The sequence below is a fragment of the Cetorhinus maximus genome, chromosome 25, assembly GCF_964194155.1.
Source record: "Cetorhinus maximus chromosome 25, sCetMax3.hap1.1, whole genome shotgun sequence".
NCBI lineage: Eukaryota > Metazoa > Chordata > Chondrichthyes > Lamniformes > Cetorhinidae > Cetorhinus > Cetorhinus maximus.
The window spans coordinates 43,912,069-43,928,992 of record NC_135903.1 but is presented as its reverse complement, the minus strand read 5'-3'; the positions used below and the strand labels follow the sequence as shown (position 1 = coordinate 43,928,992).

The 16,924-nt window shown below is 49.4% G+C and overlaps 1 protein-coding gene across 1 annotated transcript in view; it reads right to left on the bottom strand.

The window, feature by feature from the left end:
• The window catches only part of LOC144668091 (1-phosphatidylinositol 4,5-bisphosphate phosphodiesterase delta-3-like), a 200,989-nt gene that overhangs the window by 119,996 nt on the left and 64,069 nt on the right, over positions 1 to 16,924 (bottom strand). Inside the window, exon 5 of the mRNA XM_078529869.1 lies at positions 98 to 323. Coding sequence (XP_078385995.1) covers positions 98 to 323 — 226 coding nt within the window. The remainder of the gene's footprint in view (positions 1 to 97; positions 324 to 16,924) is intronic.

Sequence of the window (16,924 nt, the reverse complement as noted above, 5' to 3'; positions counted from 1 at the left end):
TTGACAGGACAGAGCTACATAAACCAAAGCATTATTATTAACAGCTGTACAGCTGTGAACCCAGTGTAAACAATAGAAAGGTGAAGATTTCCCATACCTGTTTCGTTCAGCTCGAATTTGTGTATAATCGTCACCACATTTTCGTCAGTGGCAATTTCGTTCTGTTCCTTTAAAAAATTCTTCATCTCACTGACAGTCAGGATCTGGTCCTCTCCTGAGTAATAGTTAAAGATCTCCTCCAATTCCGGTCGCTGCATCAGGAACTTGCAAAACTCCTCGATCTCTTGCTCTTCCAATTTGTTTGTTTTGGATTTGTCACATTGCTGCAGGAGGTAAGAGAGATGATTGAGATTTATCTGAGACATTAATGAAAGGCTCTCTCTCTACACATTGGCTGTATGGGTGGTATTTAATTGAGGCAGTGGGGATCTTGCCTGTCCTGCCTGGAGAGCCACAGGGAGCCTCGCCTCACTTCTTTGGGGAGGGCCTCTCAAATTGAGGGCCAAACAGGGGCTGAAGTGGCTGGCGGCAGGTCTTCCCCAGGTTTAAGGACTCCCACCTCCCCTGAGAGTTGCTGCATTGCAGGGAGAGCCAGCAGGAGCGGTGGCAGCTGCCAACAATACACCCAAGGAAAAGCCAAGGATTGCCAAGGGTCCCAGGCCACAGGTGAGCGAGGGTGCAGTGGGGATCATGGGAGACTTGGGGAGGTGGGGCTGGCTCTCAGTGGTTCCCCCTTCCCAATGCCGGGTTCCTTGATGAGGCACTGGTTATCTTTGAACAAGGGACCCCTGGCCCCCGGGAGCCCGTGTGCTTTTCGGGCTTCCCACACGATGACCGCCCCACCCACCACTGGTTCAATCCCAATGAGGGTGGGATGAGACCCTTAAGTGGTCATTAGCTGGAGGCAGGGCAGGAAGGCCGTTCATGAGCCTTCCTGCCTCAGATTTAATTGGGGCAGAGATGGGAAGACTGTGCCCTCCTACCCGATTAAATGCCCCCTGCCTCCAAACTCGCCTCGGGGGGGGAGTATTAAATCCTGCCCTATGTGTGGCATTTCTGAGAGTGTCTGTGGAGCGTGAGTGTGTTTCTGTGAGGGTTTGTAAGTGCATGCCAGTGTGTGCACGTGTGTGTGTGTGGGAGGAGGGGGGGGCGCGGGGTGTGTGTGTGTTTGTGTGTGGGGGGGGGATGTTTGTGTGTGTGGCGGGAGTGTGTGTGTGTTTGTGTGTGGGGGGGGGATGTTTGTGTGTGTGGCGGGAGTGTGTGTGTGTGTTTGTGTGAGTGTGTGTGTGTGTGGGGCGGGGGGGTGGTGTGAGTGTTTGTGTGTGTGGCGGGTGTGTGTGTGTGTGTTTGTGTGTGTGTGTGTGGGGCGGGGGGGTGGTGTGAGTGTTTGTGTGTGTGGCGGGTGTGTGTGTGTGTTTGTGTGAGTGTTTCTGTACCTGACTGTGAGAGTATTTGTGCAAGTGTGTGAGTGGGCGTGTGTTTCTGCGACTGTATCTGTTCATGTAAATTTGTCTGTGTATATGTCTGGTATGTGTATTTGTGTGTGAGTGTGTGTATTTGTGGGTGTGTGTATGTGTTTGTGTGAGTGTTTGTGTACCTGAGTGTGAGAGTGTTTATGCCAGTGTTTGTGAGCGTTTGTGCGTGAGTGAGTGAAAGTGTGTGAATGGGTGAATTTAATGCCTTCACCCCCCCTCCCCCTCCGGGGTGAGTTTGGTGGTGGGGGCCATTTAATCAGTTAGGAGGCCCTGTCAAGTTAAGTGCCTGAGTGGCACGAGGTGTTTGATCATCGACCTGTCAGCTCTCACCTGCTGGAGGAATGGACTGCGGTGGTTCAAGAAGGCAGCTCTTCACCATCTTCTCAAGGGCAATTAGGGATGGGCAATAAATGCTGGCCTAGCCAGAGACACCCATATCCCATGAAAGATTAAAGAAAATTGAGTTGCCCTGGATGCAGAAAGTGTCTAAATTTGTGTTGTTAGCTGAGTGGTTCCTTATCTGACCGATCCACCTCTCAGCAAATCTTATTGGTCCCATCGAGCACCATGATGCTCATTACTGGCTTGTCTGCAGGGCTGGGGAGCAACATTAACTAAGATAAGGCAGCCTATTGGAGGAGGCACTTGCTATCATCCCAGGACTTTGTAGAATGAGTGTGTACAATAGATGAATGAAGGTCACAAATCTTCTCCATCCACCAGGGCCCAATGGATAGAGTCCAAGTGCCTGATTCAGCCACTTCTCAGGACAGCACAGAGCTGACTTCTGAGCCCATGGCTTGGGGAGACAGCAGTTAGCTTGTGTTCACTTTGTCCCTATTGCATTGATATCCTTTTCATGGAGTTTAATGTAGGAGAGGGGACGCTTATTCTGTACAGAATTAATCACTCAAGTGAGGATTACCTTTGGGCCAAAGAGGGGTGATGAATTGTTGTGTTGTAAGATAAATATTTGGGGGAAAAGTGCTAATTTTCCAGGCTGTGTTTCATAGATGAGGAAATGCTGATGATGAGCTGTGCTCTGACATTCTCCTCTGTCGCTGTGTATCAGTCATTGTGAAAACCTCCTCCCAGTAACTCCTGGATCTGATGACACTGAGAGCTCCTCCTCACAGTGTGATTAAATGAGTGTGACAGCAACTCCTCATGCAACAGCTGACTCTGCTGCCCATATCCTCAGCCCTGTCCTTGCTGATCCAGTCATTAAAATTCTCATCCTCATGTTTAAATCCCTCCATGGCCTCACTCCTCCCTATCCCTGTAATCTCCTCTGGCTCTAAAACCCCAGACAAATCCATTTCTCCAATTCTGGTACAACCCCTCCCTCCGCTGCACCACTGGCTGTACCTTCAGCACCGGGTCCCCACCCTCTGGGATTGTCAGCCTGTCACCCTTTACCTCACTAGCTCCCTCTCCTGCTGAAAGGCTCTCACAATCACAGAATCACAGAATCACAGTGCAGAAGAGGCCCTTCGGCCCATCGAGTCTGCACCGACACGTGAGAAACACCTGACCTACCTACCTAATCCCATTTACCAGCACTTGGCTCATAGCCTTGAATGTTATGACGTGCCAAGTGCTCATCCAGGTACTTTTTAAAGGATGTGAGGCAACCCGCCTCCACCACCCTCCCAGGCAGCGCATTCCAGACCATCACCACCCTCTGGGTAAAAAAGTTTTTCCTCACATCCCCCCTAAACTTTTTCCTCACATCCCCCCTAAACCTCCTGCCCCTCACCTTGAACTTATGCCCCCTCGTGACTGACCCTTCAACTAAGGGGCACAGCTGCTCCCTAACCACCCTGTCCATGCCCCTTATAATCTCTCAATGAAATCATTCCCTTTCATAACCCCACCTAACAGTTGCTTCTTTGGTTCAGCCTCCATTTATTTTTGGTAACGCTTCTATGAAGCACCTTCTACATTCAGGGTGCTTTGTAAGTTCGAGCTGTCATTGTGGTTCTCTTGCCTCATTAGTGAAACGTACCCTTTGAATAAATACCCCCCTCAGTAAGGCTCCAATATGGCCCATGCTGCCTGGATCTTCCATGGGGGAGTGAGTGGAACCCATCCTCTCATTCGCTCCACCCTGCCCTGCCCCTCCTCCACCCTGCCCTGCCCCTCCTCCGCCCTGCCCTGCCCCTCCTCCGCCCTGCCCTGCCCCTCCTCCGCCCTGCACTGCCCCTCCTCCGCCCTGCCCTGCCCCTCCTCCGCCCTGCCCTGCCCCTCCTCCGCCCTGCACTGCCCCTCCTCCACCCTGCCCTGCCCCTCCTCCGCCCTGCACTGCCCCTCCTCCGCCCTGCACTGCCCCTCCTCCGCCCTGCACTGCCCCTCCTCCGTCCTGCACTGCCCCTCCTCCGTCCTGCACTGCCCCTCCTCCGTCCTGCACTGCCCCTCCTCCACCCTGCACTGCCCCTCCTCCGCCCTGCACTGCCCCTCCTCCGCCCTGCACTGCCCCTCCTCCACCCTGCACTGCCCCTCCTCCTCCACCCTGCCCTGCCCCTCCTCCGCCCTGCACTGCCCCTCCTCCACCCTGCACTGCCCCTCCTCCTCCACCCTGCCCTGCCCCTCCTCCATCCTGCACTGCCCCTCCTCCGCCCTGCACTGCCCCTCCTCCACCCTGCCCTGCCCCTCCTCCACCCTGAACTGCCCCTCCTCCGCCCTGAACTGCCCCTCCTCCTCCACCCTGCACTGCCCCTCCTCCACCCTGCACTGCTCCTGAGGTCCCTCGGGGAGGGGTGTGGGTATAGACATGAGTTCCCATCCTGTCTGAAGCAGTGAGCACCAAGTCCAGGTGTGTGGAGGCAAAATGGAAAAATATGTCTGCAAAATATGTTGCGGAAATTGCTTCTGAAACTCTGTACCCCTCAGGCTGAGGAACTCCTCACTACCTGTCTCAGCTGCTTTGAACAGCAGGTTCCAATTATACATCTCAATCTGGTTTACTGAGTGCAACGTGTGTGTAGAACAGGAAACATAGGGCTGCAGTGTCGATGGCTCTCATTATAACATGTGAAAATGAGGAAGACTTGTATTTATATAGCACCTGTCACATCCGCAGGATATCCCAAAGCACTTTACAACCAATAAACTGCTCAATACTTTTGAACGTGCTGTTGTGTGTTGTGTGAAATGTGGCAGCCAATTTGCTCACAGTAAGCTCCCACAAACAGCAATGTGATAATGACCAGATAGTCTGTTGTTGTGATGTTGATTGAGGGATAAATATTAGCCAGGACACTGGGGAGAGCTCCCCTGCTCTTCTTTGAAATGATGCCATTGAATCTTTAACGTTCACTCGGGTGGGCAGACAGAGCAGCAAAGGTTTCATTGCTCATCCAAAAGATGGCACCTGTGGCAGTGCAGCACTGCCTCAGTACTGACAACCGAGATCATGGAAAGTATAACACTCAAAATGCAGTTGCCATTTTTGTAGACTCAAAACGTTGCTGGGGTTTGTTTCCACAGATTATGTTGGCACAACAGAGATGAGGAGACATTTTTTCTCTGAGGGTTTGTGAGTCTTTGGAACTCTCTTCCTTAAAAGACAGTGGAAGCAGAGTCTCTGAATATTTTTAAGGCAGAGCTAGATAGATTGTTGATTAACAAGGGGGTGAAAGGTTACCGGGGGTAGGCAGGAAAGTGGGGTTGAGGTTACAATCAGATCATCCGTGATCCTGTTCAATGGTGGAGCAGGCTCGAAGGGCCGAGTGGCCTCCTCCTGCTCCTAATTTGTATGTTTGTATGTTTGTATGAGCAGGAGTGGGTGGAGTCTCAAGGCTAAGGTTCTCCTTACCTGTCACCTCCACAGGGAGGTTGTCCACCAGGGAAGGGGGTGGTGCTGAGGTCTGGATAACCAGCAGGAGTAGCAATCCTGGCTGATATTTCCTCTCTGTAACCCAGAAGCCCTGGATGAGCTCAGTCCTGACCAGGGATAGAACCTGAGTTCTTTGTGGAGTCTGTATAGATCAGTAAGCCCTGGATAAACCCACTGAGCGATTGGGGGAATAATGTTTGAGCTGATCTGAGCTGGGAGCATTGTTTGAGTACAAGGGCCTTGGTTACTCTGGATCTAAAAAGACAAGTGGGACAATGGCATTTTCACTCCTAATTATCACCAATCACCTCCTATTAGAAGCTGCACAATTACAGCCTGTGAATGAGGACAGAAACAAACTGATAGTAAAACAGAAGCACAGAATTGTTACAGCATGCAAGATTCAGCCCATTGTGTCTGCACCAGCTCCCCGAATGAGTAATTTGCCTAGTGCCACCCCCTTGCCCTCTCCTGCATTCTTCTTTTTCAGATAATAATCCAATTCCCTCTTGATGCCTTGATTGAACCTGCCTCTGCCACACTCTCAGGCAGCGCATTCCTGACTTTAACCGCTCACTGCTTGAAAAAGTTTTTCCTCATGTCTCCATTGCTTCTTTTGCCAATTACCTTAAATCTGTGCCCTCTGGTTTTCAATCCTTCCACCAGTGGGAACAGTTTTCTCTCTGCTCTGTAGATACTACGCTGAATCACACAGTCTGGATTCATACGTGAGAAACAGAGAAGGTGCCAGTGGGCGACCAATAGCAGTCAAATTGTATTCAAATCAGCTCCTTGGACACTGAAATGATCCTGAATGTGACGCCCTGTGTTTTTCCTGCAATCCATTGTTGGCCACATGCACAATGTAATATACTTTATTGCAAAAGTTTTGTTGCCAGGGGTCCACATATCCTGTGGAAGCAGGGTGATCCATTATCAGCGCCATGGGTTTAGTCTCAAACTGCCGTAACTATTTTCTAAAGCTGACAGACACTAACTTAAGCTCTGCAATGACAAACGTCACCAAGTATGTGTACATCTGACAAAACAACCCCCAACCAAGACACTCATTAAATAGGATCAGACTTAAAGGAAACACTAATCTCCAAAGGTGCCTAAACACCCAAAATCATGATTTAAAATCCAGTTTCAGCTAAAACATCAATCAAAGAGCCCTGAACGTCCCTCCAGGAATCACTTCCTTCTCCTAAAGAAACTATGATTTTCTCCAAAGCCAAACAAAAAGGGAAGAAATTATCAACCTTTATTGATTTGAAGTCAGACGGATGACACACCTCATCAAAGGGAAGCCTCCTTCAGGCACTGGCCTGGGCCTTTCAGTCTACCAGGGACTGCCAAAGGATCTTGAGACTGTGGGCCTGGTTTAGGCAGAGCAACACCAGGACCACCCCCCCACTTTTTAGATTTGCACTCGCTGCTGGAGTTCCCAACCCTCCCGGATTGCCTCAAAGTCTCCAGGAGTTAAACACGAATCTTTGGGTCTGTATTGTCAGGAACAGTCAGAAAATGATCATAGTAGTTGCAGGGTATGGAGTACTTTTAAAATTTTCTTTGAACACTTTGTTTATTAGTTCGAAGTTGATTAAATGGCGAAGAGAGGCCAGGTGAGACGCTAGAGAATAAATATGTAAAGCTGAAACTTTTGGGATATGCTGAAGCAGAGTTGGTAACTGCTAATTTCACAAAATCCACCACATTTCCAAAAGTCCATGGGAAAATAGGTCTCTGCAGTGACTGAGCAGGAGAGCAGCGAGAGTATCAATTAAGGTATGGGTTAGGGTCATGTTTGGGTAGAGGACCTTGTTATAAAGGCATCTTTAATGAATGTTTCCTTTCAGTATTTATCTGGTGTATTACACAATGACATTTTACCCTTCTCCATTCTGGCACTCTGAGACTATCTTTACTCCAGGTTACCTCTGCTGCCCTACATTAAAAGGAATAGAAGTCCTTGAAGAAATATTTAAGAAATATTTGCCAAGAATAGCTAGACTGACAGAATCAATCCCTCCACAGGGTGAAAAGCTATAGGCAGGGTTTAAACTGTTTACATGAAATATGATTGGATCAGGCAGAGCTGGGAGGTAACATGTGGGCTGTTGCAGATGCTAAATATGGCCTCATGTTTCAGACTGATGCCAATAGCAACTCACATTTCTTCTGCTTCTCCACATGCCTGAAATAGTGCCAGAGGGCAAATTGGCAGCAAACCTGTCCTGAAATACTAACTGCAGCTCCATGTTCCACATCCCTGTCAGTTGTCGGTATTTTTTCTGTTGGGGTGGGGGAAGAGGGTGTAGAAAGGGAGTCTGGTTTCAAACACTGGCCCAACCCAAACCCAACCACCCCACCTCCCCCAGCTGATTCCACATCAGCATTCCCTTTTGAGCCATTCCAGTAACCTCCTAAAAATAAGGACAGTTTCTTCCACAGAGAGGCTGAGTCTGCCCCAGCAGTGAAAACCATATTTTCACGGACAGAGCTCAGGTTTACCAATCCTCAGGGAGTTAAAACAGGTGGGCTGTTGTGATTTCTTTCCTTTAAGCTGATCCTATTGAATGAGTGTCTTGGTTTGGAGTTGTCCTTTCCAATGTTGCTCTGTGAGTAATGCGGGATAGAAACCAGAAGGGATTAAAAACAATGGGCTGAATTTTCCTGGTGGGTTTAGTGGTGACATCATGAGCGATATTAAAGAATCGCGTGTCGGGGTGTCTCCCTGTGTCTGAGTGGTCTTGTCAGAGGCAGGGGCCTGATTGTCACCGGCTATCCACTTGGCAGCAACAGGGAGCTAATTAGGTTTAAATTAAGTGCCCAATTGGGGCAATTTGGTGACATCAATCTTGCCAATGGCGGATGGGCATCCCACTGAGTCTGAGGCCCGGTGTTGCCTGGAGACAGCCTCCGAGCAGCAGGTGGAGGCTGGGGGGCAGCAAGGCCTCTGTTAACTGCACACCCTCCCATCCTCTTGAGCCATGGCGATCAGGGGGGCCACAGTGAAGGTGCAAGCCTTCCTGTGAAGGGGCTCCCTCTCTGCCTTGATCACCTGGCAGCTGTCCCTACACTCATTTTTTACAATCTTCTCATTTTTCAGAAAGTGCCGTCATCTTGAGGTGCATTTCCCTGCTCCTCCTCACACCACTCAGACATTACTGCATTTGACTGGGTCTCCTGGATCTGCCCATCACCCTGAACTGGTGGCAGCTTTTTAATTGGCTAGCTCTGGGAAAGTCGGGATCAATGTATCACTGCGGCCGTTTCTGTGTTCCCCACTTAGAATTGAGTCCATTATTAGGATTGTGATGATCTCAGCTACATCTGGCCCAATATTGGAGATTAGGGAACTTTACAGAATTGTTACAACACAGGAGGCCATTCGGCCCATTGTGTCTGCGCTGGCTCTCTGAATGAGTAATTCACCTAGTGCCACTTCCCCATCTTCTTCCCATAACCTGCACATTCTTGCTTTTCAGATAATTATCCAATTCCCCCTGGGATGCGTCAATTGAACCTGCCTCCACCACACTCTCAGGCAATACGTTCCAGATATTAACCACTAGCTGCGTGAAAAAGTTTCTCCGCATGTCGCCATTGCTCCTTTTCCCAATTACCTTAAAACAGTGCCCCTTGGTTCTCGATCCTTCCACCAACGGGAATAGACCCCTCGTGATTCTGAACATCTCTATCAATTCTCCTCTCAACATTCTTTCCTCCAAGAAAAACAGTCCCGAATTCCCCATTCTAGCTACATAACTGAAATTCTTCATCCCAGGAACCATTCTCATGAATCTTTTCTGCACTCACTCCAATGTCTTCATATCCTTCCTAAAGTGTGTTACCTTGAACTGGACGCAATACTCCAGCTGAGGCCGAACTAGTGACTTACACAAGTTCAACATTATCTCCCTGCTCTTGTACCCTATGCCCCTATTAATAAAGCCTAGAATACTGTATGATTTAATAACTGCCCTCTACAACTGTCCCGCCACCATAAATGATTTTTGCACATATATAACCAGGACCCTCTGCTCCTGCACCCCCATTAGAATTGTACCCTTTATTTTACATTGTCTCTTCATGTGCTTCCTAACAAAATGAATCACTTCACTCTTCTCTGCATTAAATTTCATCTGTCACTGGTCTGCCCATTCCTCCATCCTCCTATGACCTGCTGAAGTTCTACACTATCCTCCTCACACTTCACAATCCTTCAAGTTTTGTTTCATCCTCAGATTTTGAAATTGTGCCCTGCACACCACAGTCTAGGTCATTAATATATATCAAGAAAAGCAAGGGTCCCAACTCTGACCCCTGGGGAGCTCCACTACAAACCTTTCTCCAGTCTAAAAAAAATCCATTAACCATTACTCTGTTTCCTGTCACTCAGCCAATTCCATATCCATGTTGCTACTGTCCCTTTTATTCCATGATCTGTAACTTTGCTCACAAGTCTGTTGTGTGGCACTGTGTCAAATGCCATCTGGGAATCCATGTACATCACATCAACATCATTGCCCTCATCAACACTCTCTATTGTCTCTTCAAAAAACTCCGGCAAGTTAGTTAAACATGATTTTCCCTTAACAAATCCATGCTGGCTTTCCTTAATTAACCTCATCTGACCGTGTGACTATTAATTTTGTCCCAGATTATAATTTCTAGAAGTTTCCCCACTGCTGAGGTTACGCTGACTGGCCTATAGTGCTGGGTTTATCTTTACCTGTTTTTTTGGACAAGGGTGTGACATTTGCAATTTCCCAGTCCTCTGACACCACCCCTGAGTCTAAGGAAGGCTGGAAAATTATGGCCAGTGCCTCCACAATTCCCACTCTCACTTCCCTCAGTATCTGTGGATGTATCGCATGAGACGGGAGAAAAGGCTGTATGACTGTCAGTCCCATCAACCAATCAGGAAACACACAATTTGCCTGGGAAGGTCAGGTGTTGTGAGAATTGATGTGTTACCTAACCAATGGGACTGCTGGCCCTCATAATCCCACGTGGTTATTTGTGCCTGCAGCTCACCAACCTTATTTACCTCACTTCCCATGTTGACAGGAAGTCTTGTGATGCAGTGGGTAGCATCCCTGACCCTGAGCCACAAGCTCCGGGATTGAGTCCCACTCTAGGATTTGATGGCTGAGGGAGGTGTGTTCATAACACAGCCAAACAATTAGATTTGGCCCTCTATCCAGCTCTACCCGTCCCATCCCCCTCTACCAGCTTATATTTCACCTCATTTCTATATTCCCTCAGTTCTGATGAAGAGTCATATGGACTCGAAACGTTAACTGTGTTCCTCTCCACAGATGCTGTCAGACCTGCTGAGTTTTTCCAGCTATTTTTGTTTTTGTTCAGATTTCCAGTATCCGCAGTATTTTGCTTTTATATTAATTTGATTACCAATATGCAAATCTCCAACCCGCCTGTGGCAGGTGGTAAGAGCGGGAGTGACTCCTGGTCAGCCATGCTCGGTGCCCCCCCAAGCTTATACGTTGAGGCTGTCGACCAGGCAAGGAAAATGCATGTGCTTTAACTGCTCCATGTGTCTCTCGACCCAGGAACTTTTCCAAGTCTAAATTCACAAATCCTGCACTCTGAATCTGAAACAAAAACAGAATTACCTGGAAAAACTCAGCAGGTCTGGCAGCATCGGTAGAGAAGAAATCAGTTAACGTTTCGAGTCTTCATGACCCTTTCCAGCATCCGCAGTAGCTTTTAGCTTTTTGTTTTTATCTCTGAATCTGATTTCAGCTTCATTGCAGACTTAGTCTGACCCCACCTAACACGGCCACTTGGGATTGGCAGCCAATGACATCACAATCACCGATCCCAGGTATCTGTTATTCTGCATAAACCATGAAAGCGCCTCGATTCAAAGACAGATATGAACAACAAATTTCATCATCATCTCTAACGTGCCAGCCCAGCCTTCGGTACTTAAGTCCAGGATGTCAAAGCGGAGGCTAAGGTCATGGTTTACTGGGGAGCGGTGATCCCCATGCTTCGGAGACTTTGGCAAGCTACAGCAGGCACCTCGAAGCGCTGGAGAAGTACAACCAGTGCTGCCTTCGCAAGGTCCTCCAAATCCATCGGTGAGAAAGACAGGCCAACAGCAGCATCCTCTCCCACGCCCAGCATTGAGGTACCAATCATTCAAAACCAGCTCCGCTGAGCGGGACAGGCTGTTCATACGCCTGACACCAGACTCCCGAAGTAACTGCTCTACTCAGAACTTGGTCACAGCAGGAGTCTCCCAGGCAGCACCTCAGGGATGTCATCACCACATTCCTTCAGAAGTTAAACATCCCCATTGACTCATGGCAGTCCCTGGACTGTGACTAATCAAAATAGAGAAGGTTTATTCAGGAAGGCACTGAACACATCGAGAGACTTCATTGGGAACATGGAGAGGAGAAGTCAAGGTGTCCAAAACATTTCATCTACCCAGCCCTTCGAGCACCTCCTCCCTGTTTGTGACAGAGCCTGTAGATCACACTGGACTCATCAGCCACCTCAGAACCCACTGAACCAGAGCAGAAGCAAGTCATCCGCAAACCCAAGGGACTGCCTAAGAAGAAATCACCTGAACTCCTGAATCAGATTCCATCCTGTAACTCACTCCTGGGTATCTGTTATTCTATATGTAAGCACCCTGGGTCCCTCAATTACATTACAATGTGCAACTCACTCCTGGGTATCTGTTATTCTCCATGCCATGAACCCTGGATTAGATTCGAGTCTGTAACTCACTCCCGCCTGTGTGCTGTCTGTCCATTGCCACAGTGTTTGCAGGGCTCCAATGACACTGGTTAGTTAACCTGGTGGAACGGAATTGAAGCAGTGTTTATGCTCTGTTCTGTTGAAGAGTCATACGGACTCGAAACGTTATCTGTGTTCCTCTCCGCAGATGCTGTCAGACCTGCTGAGTTTTTCCAGGTATTTTTGTTTTTGTTTTGGATTTCCAGCATCCGCAGTTTTTTGCTTTTATCTCAGTGTTTATGCTGCTGTGCTGGTCCCTTTGGGTGGAATTTCATGCTCTCCCCTATGGCAAGTTTGCTGGCTGGAGGGCATTTCATTGGGTGGGATGAGTACTGGGTGATGGTTAAGGACCCTGTAGTTTTCCCGCCTTTCCCGTTTAAGTCTCTGGTGGGATGGCTTGTGGACGAACTTCTTGCCCCATCACCAATTGAGGCCTTTAAATGGTGCCAGGCAGGAAGCCGATAAAGCAAAACCCCGCCAAGGTCCGCTTGTGGGCTTCCACAGAGGTGGGGGGGAGGGGACCCAGCATTTGGAAGGGGGGCCTCTGAAAGTCACCCCCTTGCCCTTGCTGCCAAATCCCCTACCCCATGAACCCCACCCCGAAATCCCCCTCCTGCCATCGCTCACCTGTGGTTTGATCCTGGGCCTCAGGATGTGTCAGTGCTCAGTTACCCATCTACATTCAGCATGTTTATGCTCTCTGCGGGCAGCTGTTAAACATTGTAATTATATAGCTGGTCACTGCATAATATCTCTGGCTTATCTCATGAAGCAGGCAGAGCTGTGAATTGGTTCAATGACTCTCTGTTAAATCCTTATCACGGCCGCAAAAGCTCAAAATTCTCAGGTGTCAGCTGGATTTCGGTGTGAACATTCTCATCCTTGTGTCTGAAAGTCAGGGGTTCAAGTCCCACTCTAGAGACTTAAGCAAAAAATCCAGACTGACACGCACAGCAGTCCCATGGCCTTTTGGATGGGATGTTTAACCGAGGCCCACTCTGCCCTTTCTGGTGAATATTAAAGATCCCTTGGCACTATTTCAAAGAATATCAGGGGAGTACTCCCCGGCATCCTGACTAACATTTATACCCCAACCAACATCACTAAAACATGTTGTCTGGTTATAATCACACTATTATTTCTGGGAGCTTGCTGTGCACAAATGGGCTGCTGCATTTGTTGCGTTACAACAGCGACAGCACTTTAAACAATACCTTTGGAGAGAGAAACAGAGTTAACATTTCAAGTCCAATATGACTCATCTTCAATTCCAAAGAAGTCATATTGGACTCGAAACGTTGACTCTGTTCCTCTCTCCACAGACGCTGCCCGACCTGCTGAGGTTTTGCAGCATTTTCAGTTTATATTTCAAATCTCCCGTGTCCACAATAAAGCAACACCTCATAGGCTGTAAAGTGATTGGGTGGTCCTGATGTGATGAAAGGTGCTGATTAAATGCAAGATCTTTCCTTCCTCATTCTGTGCAATCAATGCTGCAGTTCCACTGTTGATGGTAACTGCAGTGATTCACTGAGACACCAGACACCGACCACCCCAATGCAACTATTGGGTGTCTTTCACTTTGTATCACATTTACCATAACTGAAGACATGATGCTTCAAATAATCTGAACTTTCTAATATTGGAATTCGCACTACATTGGCAAGATCCACATTCTGACCTGGTCTGAACCGAGATCCAAGCAGATGGAAGCAGAACCATGTTAATATAAAGCACGAATTTACCCCAATTTCCATCCCATGTGTACTCCTGCCCCCCAGCCCTTTCCCCCATCCCAGACCTTCAGCCTGGTCTTGCTTCCTCTGATGCTAACATGGTTTAACCCTCCTGTTAGCCAATATTGTAAACAGTTCTCTCTCTTCAGGTGTCGTCCCTCTCTCCTTTAACCTGCTGTCATCACCCTGCTCAAAAATAAATCCTTGAACCCACTGTCCTCACATCCCATCTCTAACCTCCCTTTCTCCTCCAAAGTCCTGAAATGTGTTGCTGTCTCCCAAATTCGTTCCCATCTTTTCCTGAATTCCACGTTTCAATCCCTCCAATCAGGTTTCGGCCCCTGCCACAGTATCAAAATGACTCTTATCAAAGTCACATCCTGTGTAACTGTGAACAGGTAAACTTTCCCTCCTGATCCTACTCAGCCTGTCTGCAGCCTTCGACACTGTTGACCACACCACCCTCTTCGCTGTTGCCTAGCTGGCTGGGACTGCCCTCACCTGGTTCCATTCTTATCGATCTAATCATAGTCAGAGGATCACTTGCAATGGCTTCTCTCCCTATTCCCTCTGGTATCTCCCAGGGATCTATCCTTGACCCCTCCTATTTCTCATCTACATGTTGCTCCTTGGTGATATCATTCAAAGGTACAGTGTTAGTTTTCAGATGTATGCTGATGATACCCAGATCTACCTCACCACCTCTCTCAACTCCTCCACTGTTGCTAAATAATCAAACTGTTTATCGGACACCCAGAACTGGGTGAGCAGAAATTTCCTCCAATTAAATATATGGGCAAGGCCACTGTTTTTGGCCCTCGCTCCAAACTTCATTCCCTAGTTACTGACTCCATCCCTCTTCCTGGCAACAGCCGGAGATTAAGCCAGTCTGTTTGCAACCTTGATCCCGAAATGAGCTTCTAAACTCGTGTTGGTGTCATCACCATGGCTGTCTATTTCCACCTCGGTAACACCACCTACTTTTACCCCTTTCTCAGCTCATCTGCTGCTGAGACCCTCATTCAGGTCTTTATTACCTCTGGGTGTGACTATTCCACTGTATCCTTGGCTGGTTGCCCACATTCCATCCTCTGTAAACTTGAGGACATCCAAACCTTGGCTGCCCCTGCCTGAACTGGCAGAAAGTGCTGTCCCCCTATCACCCCTGCGCTCAAGCAATGTGCTGATTTTAAAATTCAGTTCCTTTTTTGCAAATCCCTCCACGGTCTTGCCCCTCTCTATTTCTATAATCTCCTCCAGCCTCACAACCCTCTCATTCTGGCCCCTTGCGCATCCCCAATTTTAATCACTCCACCATTGGCGGCTGTGCCTCCAGCTGCCTAAGCCCCATGCTCTGGAATTCCCTCCCTCAGCCTCTCCGCTTCTCTGCCTCTCTCTCCGCCTCTCTGCCTCTCCGCCTCTCCGCCTCTCTGCCTCTCTCTCTGCCTCTCTCTCTGCCTCTCTCTCTGCCTCTCAGCCTCTCCGCCTCTCAGCCTCTCAGCCTGCCTCTCCGCCTCTCCGCCTCTCCGCCTCTCAGCCTCTCAGCCTCTCAGCCTCTCAGCCTCTCAGCCTCTCAGCCTCTCAGCCTCTCAGCCTCTCAGCCTCTCAGCCTCTCCGCCTCTCCGCCTCTCCGCCTCTCCGCCTCTCTGCCTCTCTCTCCGCCTCTCCGCCTCTCAGCCTCTCAGCCTCTCCCCCTCTCCGCCTCTCCGCCTCTCCGCCTCTCTGCCTCTCTCTCCGCCTCTCAGCCTCTCAGCCTCTCCGCCTCTCCGCCTCTCCGCCTCTCCGCCTCGCTTTCTCCCTTTAAAACACTCCTTAAAGCCTAATCGAAAAGCAGAATCCTGCAGATGCTGGAAACCTAAAATAAAAGCAGAAACTGTTTCTCTCTCCACAGATGCTGCCTGACCTGCTGAGTATTTCCAGCATTTCCTGTTTTTACTCCTTAAACCTAACCTCTTTGACCAAGCTTTTGGTCCATCTGGCCCAATATCTCCCCGTGTGGCCGGGTGTCAGAGTTTATTTTATAATGTTCCTGTCAAACATCTTGTGGGATGTTTCATTATTTTAAAGGTGCCATATAAATATCAGTTGTTGCTGTAAAACAAAGGTGAGCAACTGATGGTTGCAGATCAGCGGCCCTCACACCCACCCTCACCCCCCCCCTCACACCCACTCCCCCCACGCCCCCCCTCACCCCCCCTCACACCCACCCCCCCCACACACACCCCCTCACACCCCCCCTCACCCCCCTCACACCCCCCCCAACACCCACCCCCTCACACCCCCCCTCATACCCCCGCCCCTGACACCTCCCACCCCTCACTCACACCGGTCCTCACACAACCCCACCCCTACCCACCCCACCCCTCAACCATCCGTCACCCACTCCCATCCCTTACCCGCCCCATCCCTCACCTACCCCATTGCCTCATCCCACTCCCACCCCTCACCCTCCCTACTCCTCACTCCCCCACCCTTCACTGCAACCCCACCCCTTACACACCTCCCTCCTCCCAGCCCCTCCCCGTCACACACCACCCCCTCACCTCACACCACCCCCTCATCTCACACCACCCACTCACCTCACCCCTACCCCTCACCCCTACCCCTCACGCCACCCCATTCCTCACCTCACCCTCCCCACCCTTCACACCAACCCCACCCCTCACACACCCCTGCTCCTCACCCTGCCTCTCACCCTACCCCCATCCCTCACTCCCCACCGCTGCTCCTATATTTTTCCATCAGGATGTACAAGTAGCCAAGCTGTACCCGTGGTGTTTTTTCTCTGTACGAAGGGTTCCAGATGCTGCCCGATCCGGGATCATTCCCAGCCGGAGCTGTGGAATCCTCACATCCTCAATGTTTCACTTTCTCCACTATTTTGCCTTTTGTTGAAAACTACTTTCAGATCCCCAGAAATTACAAGTAATGGTCGTGCAGTTGACAGTGAGGAAGAAAGGAGCAGTGGACAGAATAAGCGGCAAATCAGATTCAATCCAGAGTGTGAGATAATGTATTGGTGGGGGGTAAACGAGGGAAGGGAAGAGAAGTGGGACCTGGGAGTGCATGTTCACAGGTCCCTGAAGGTAGCAGGA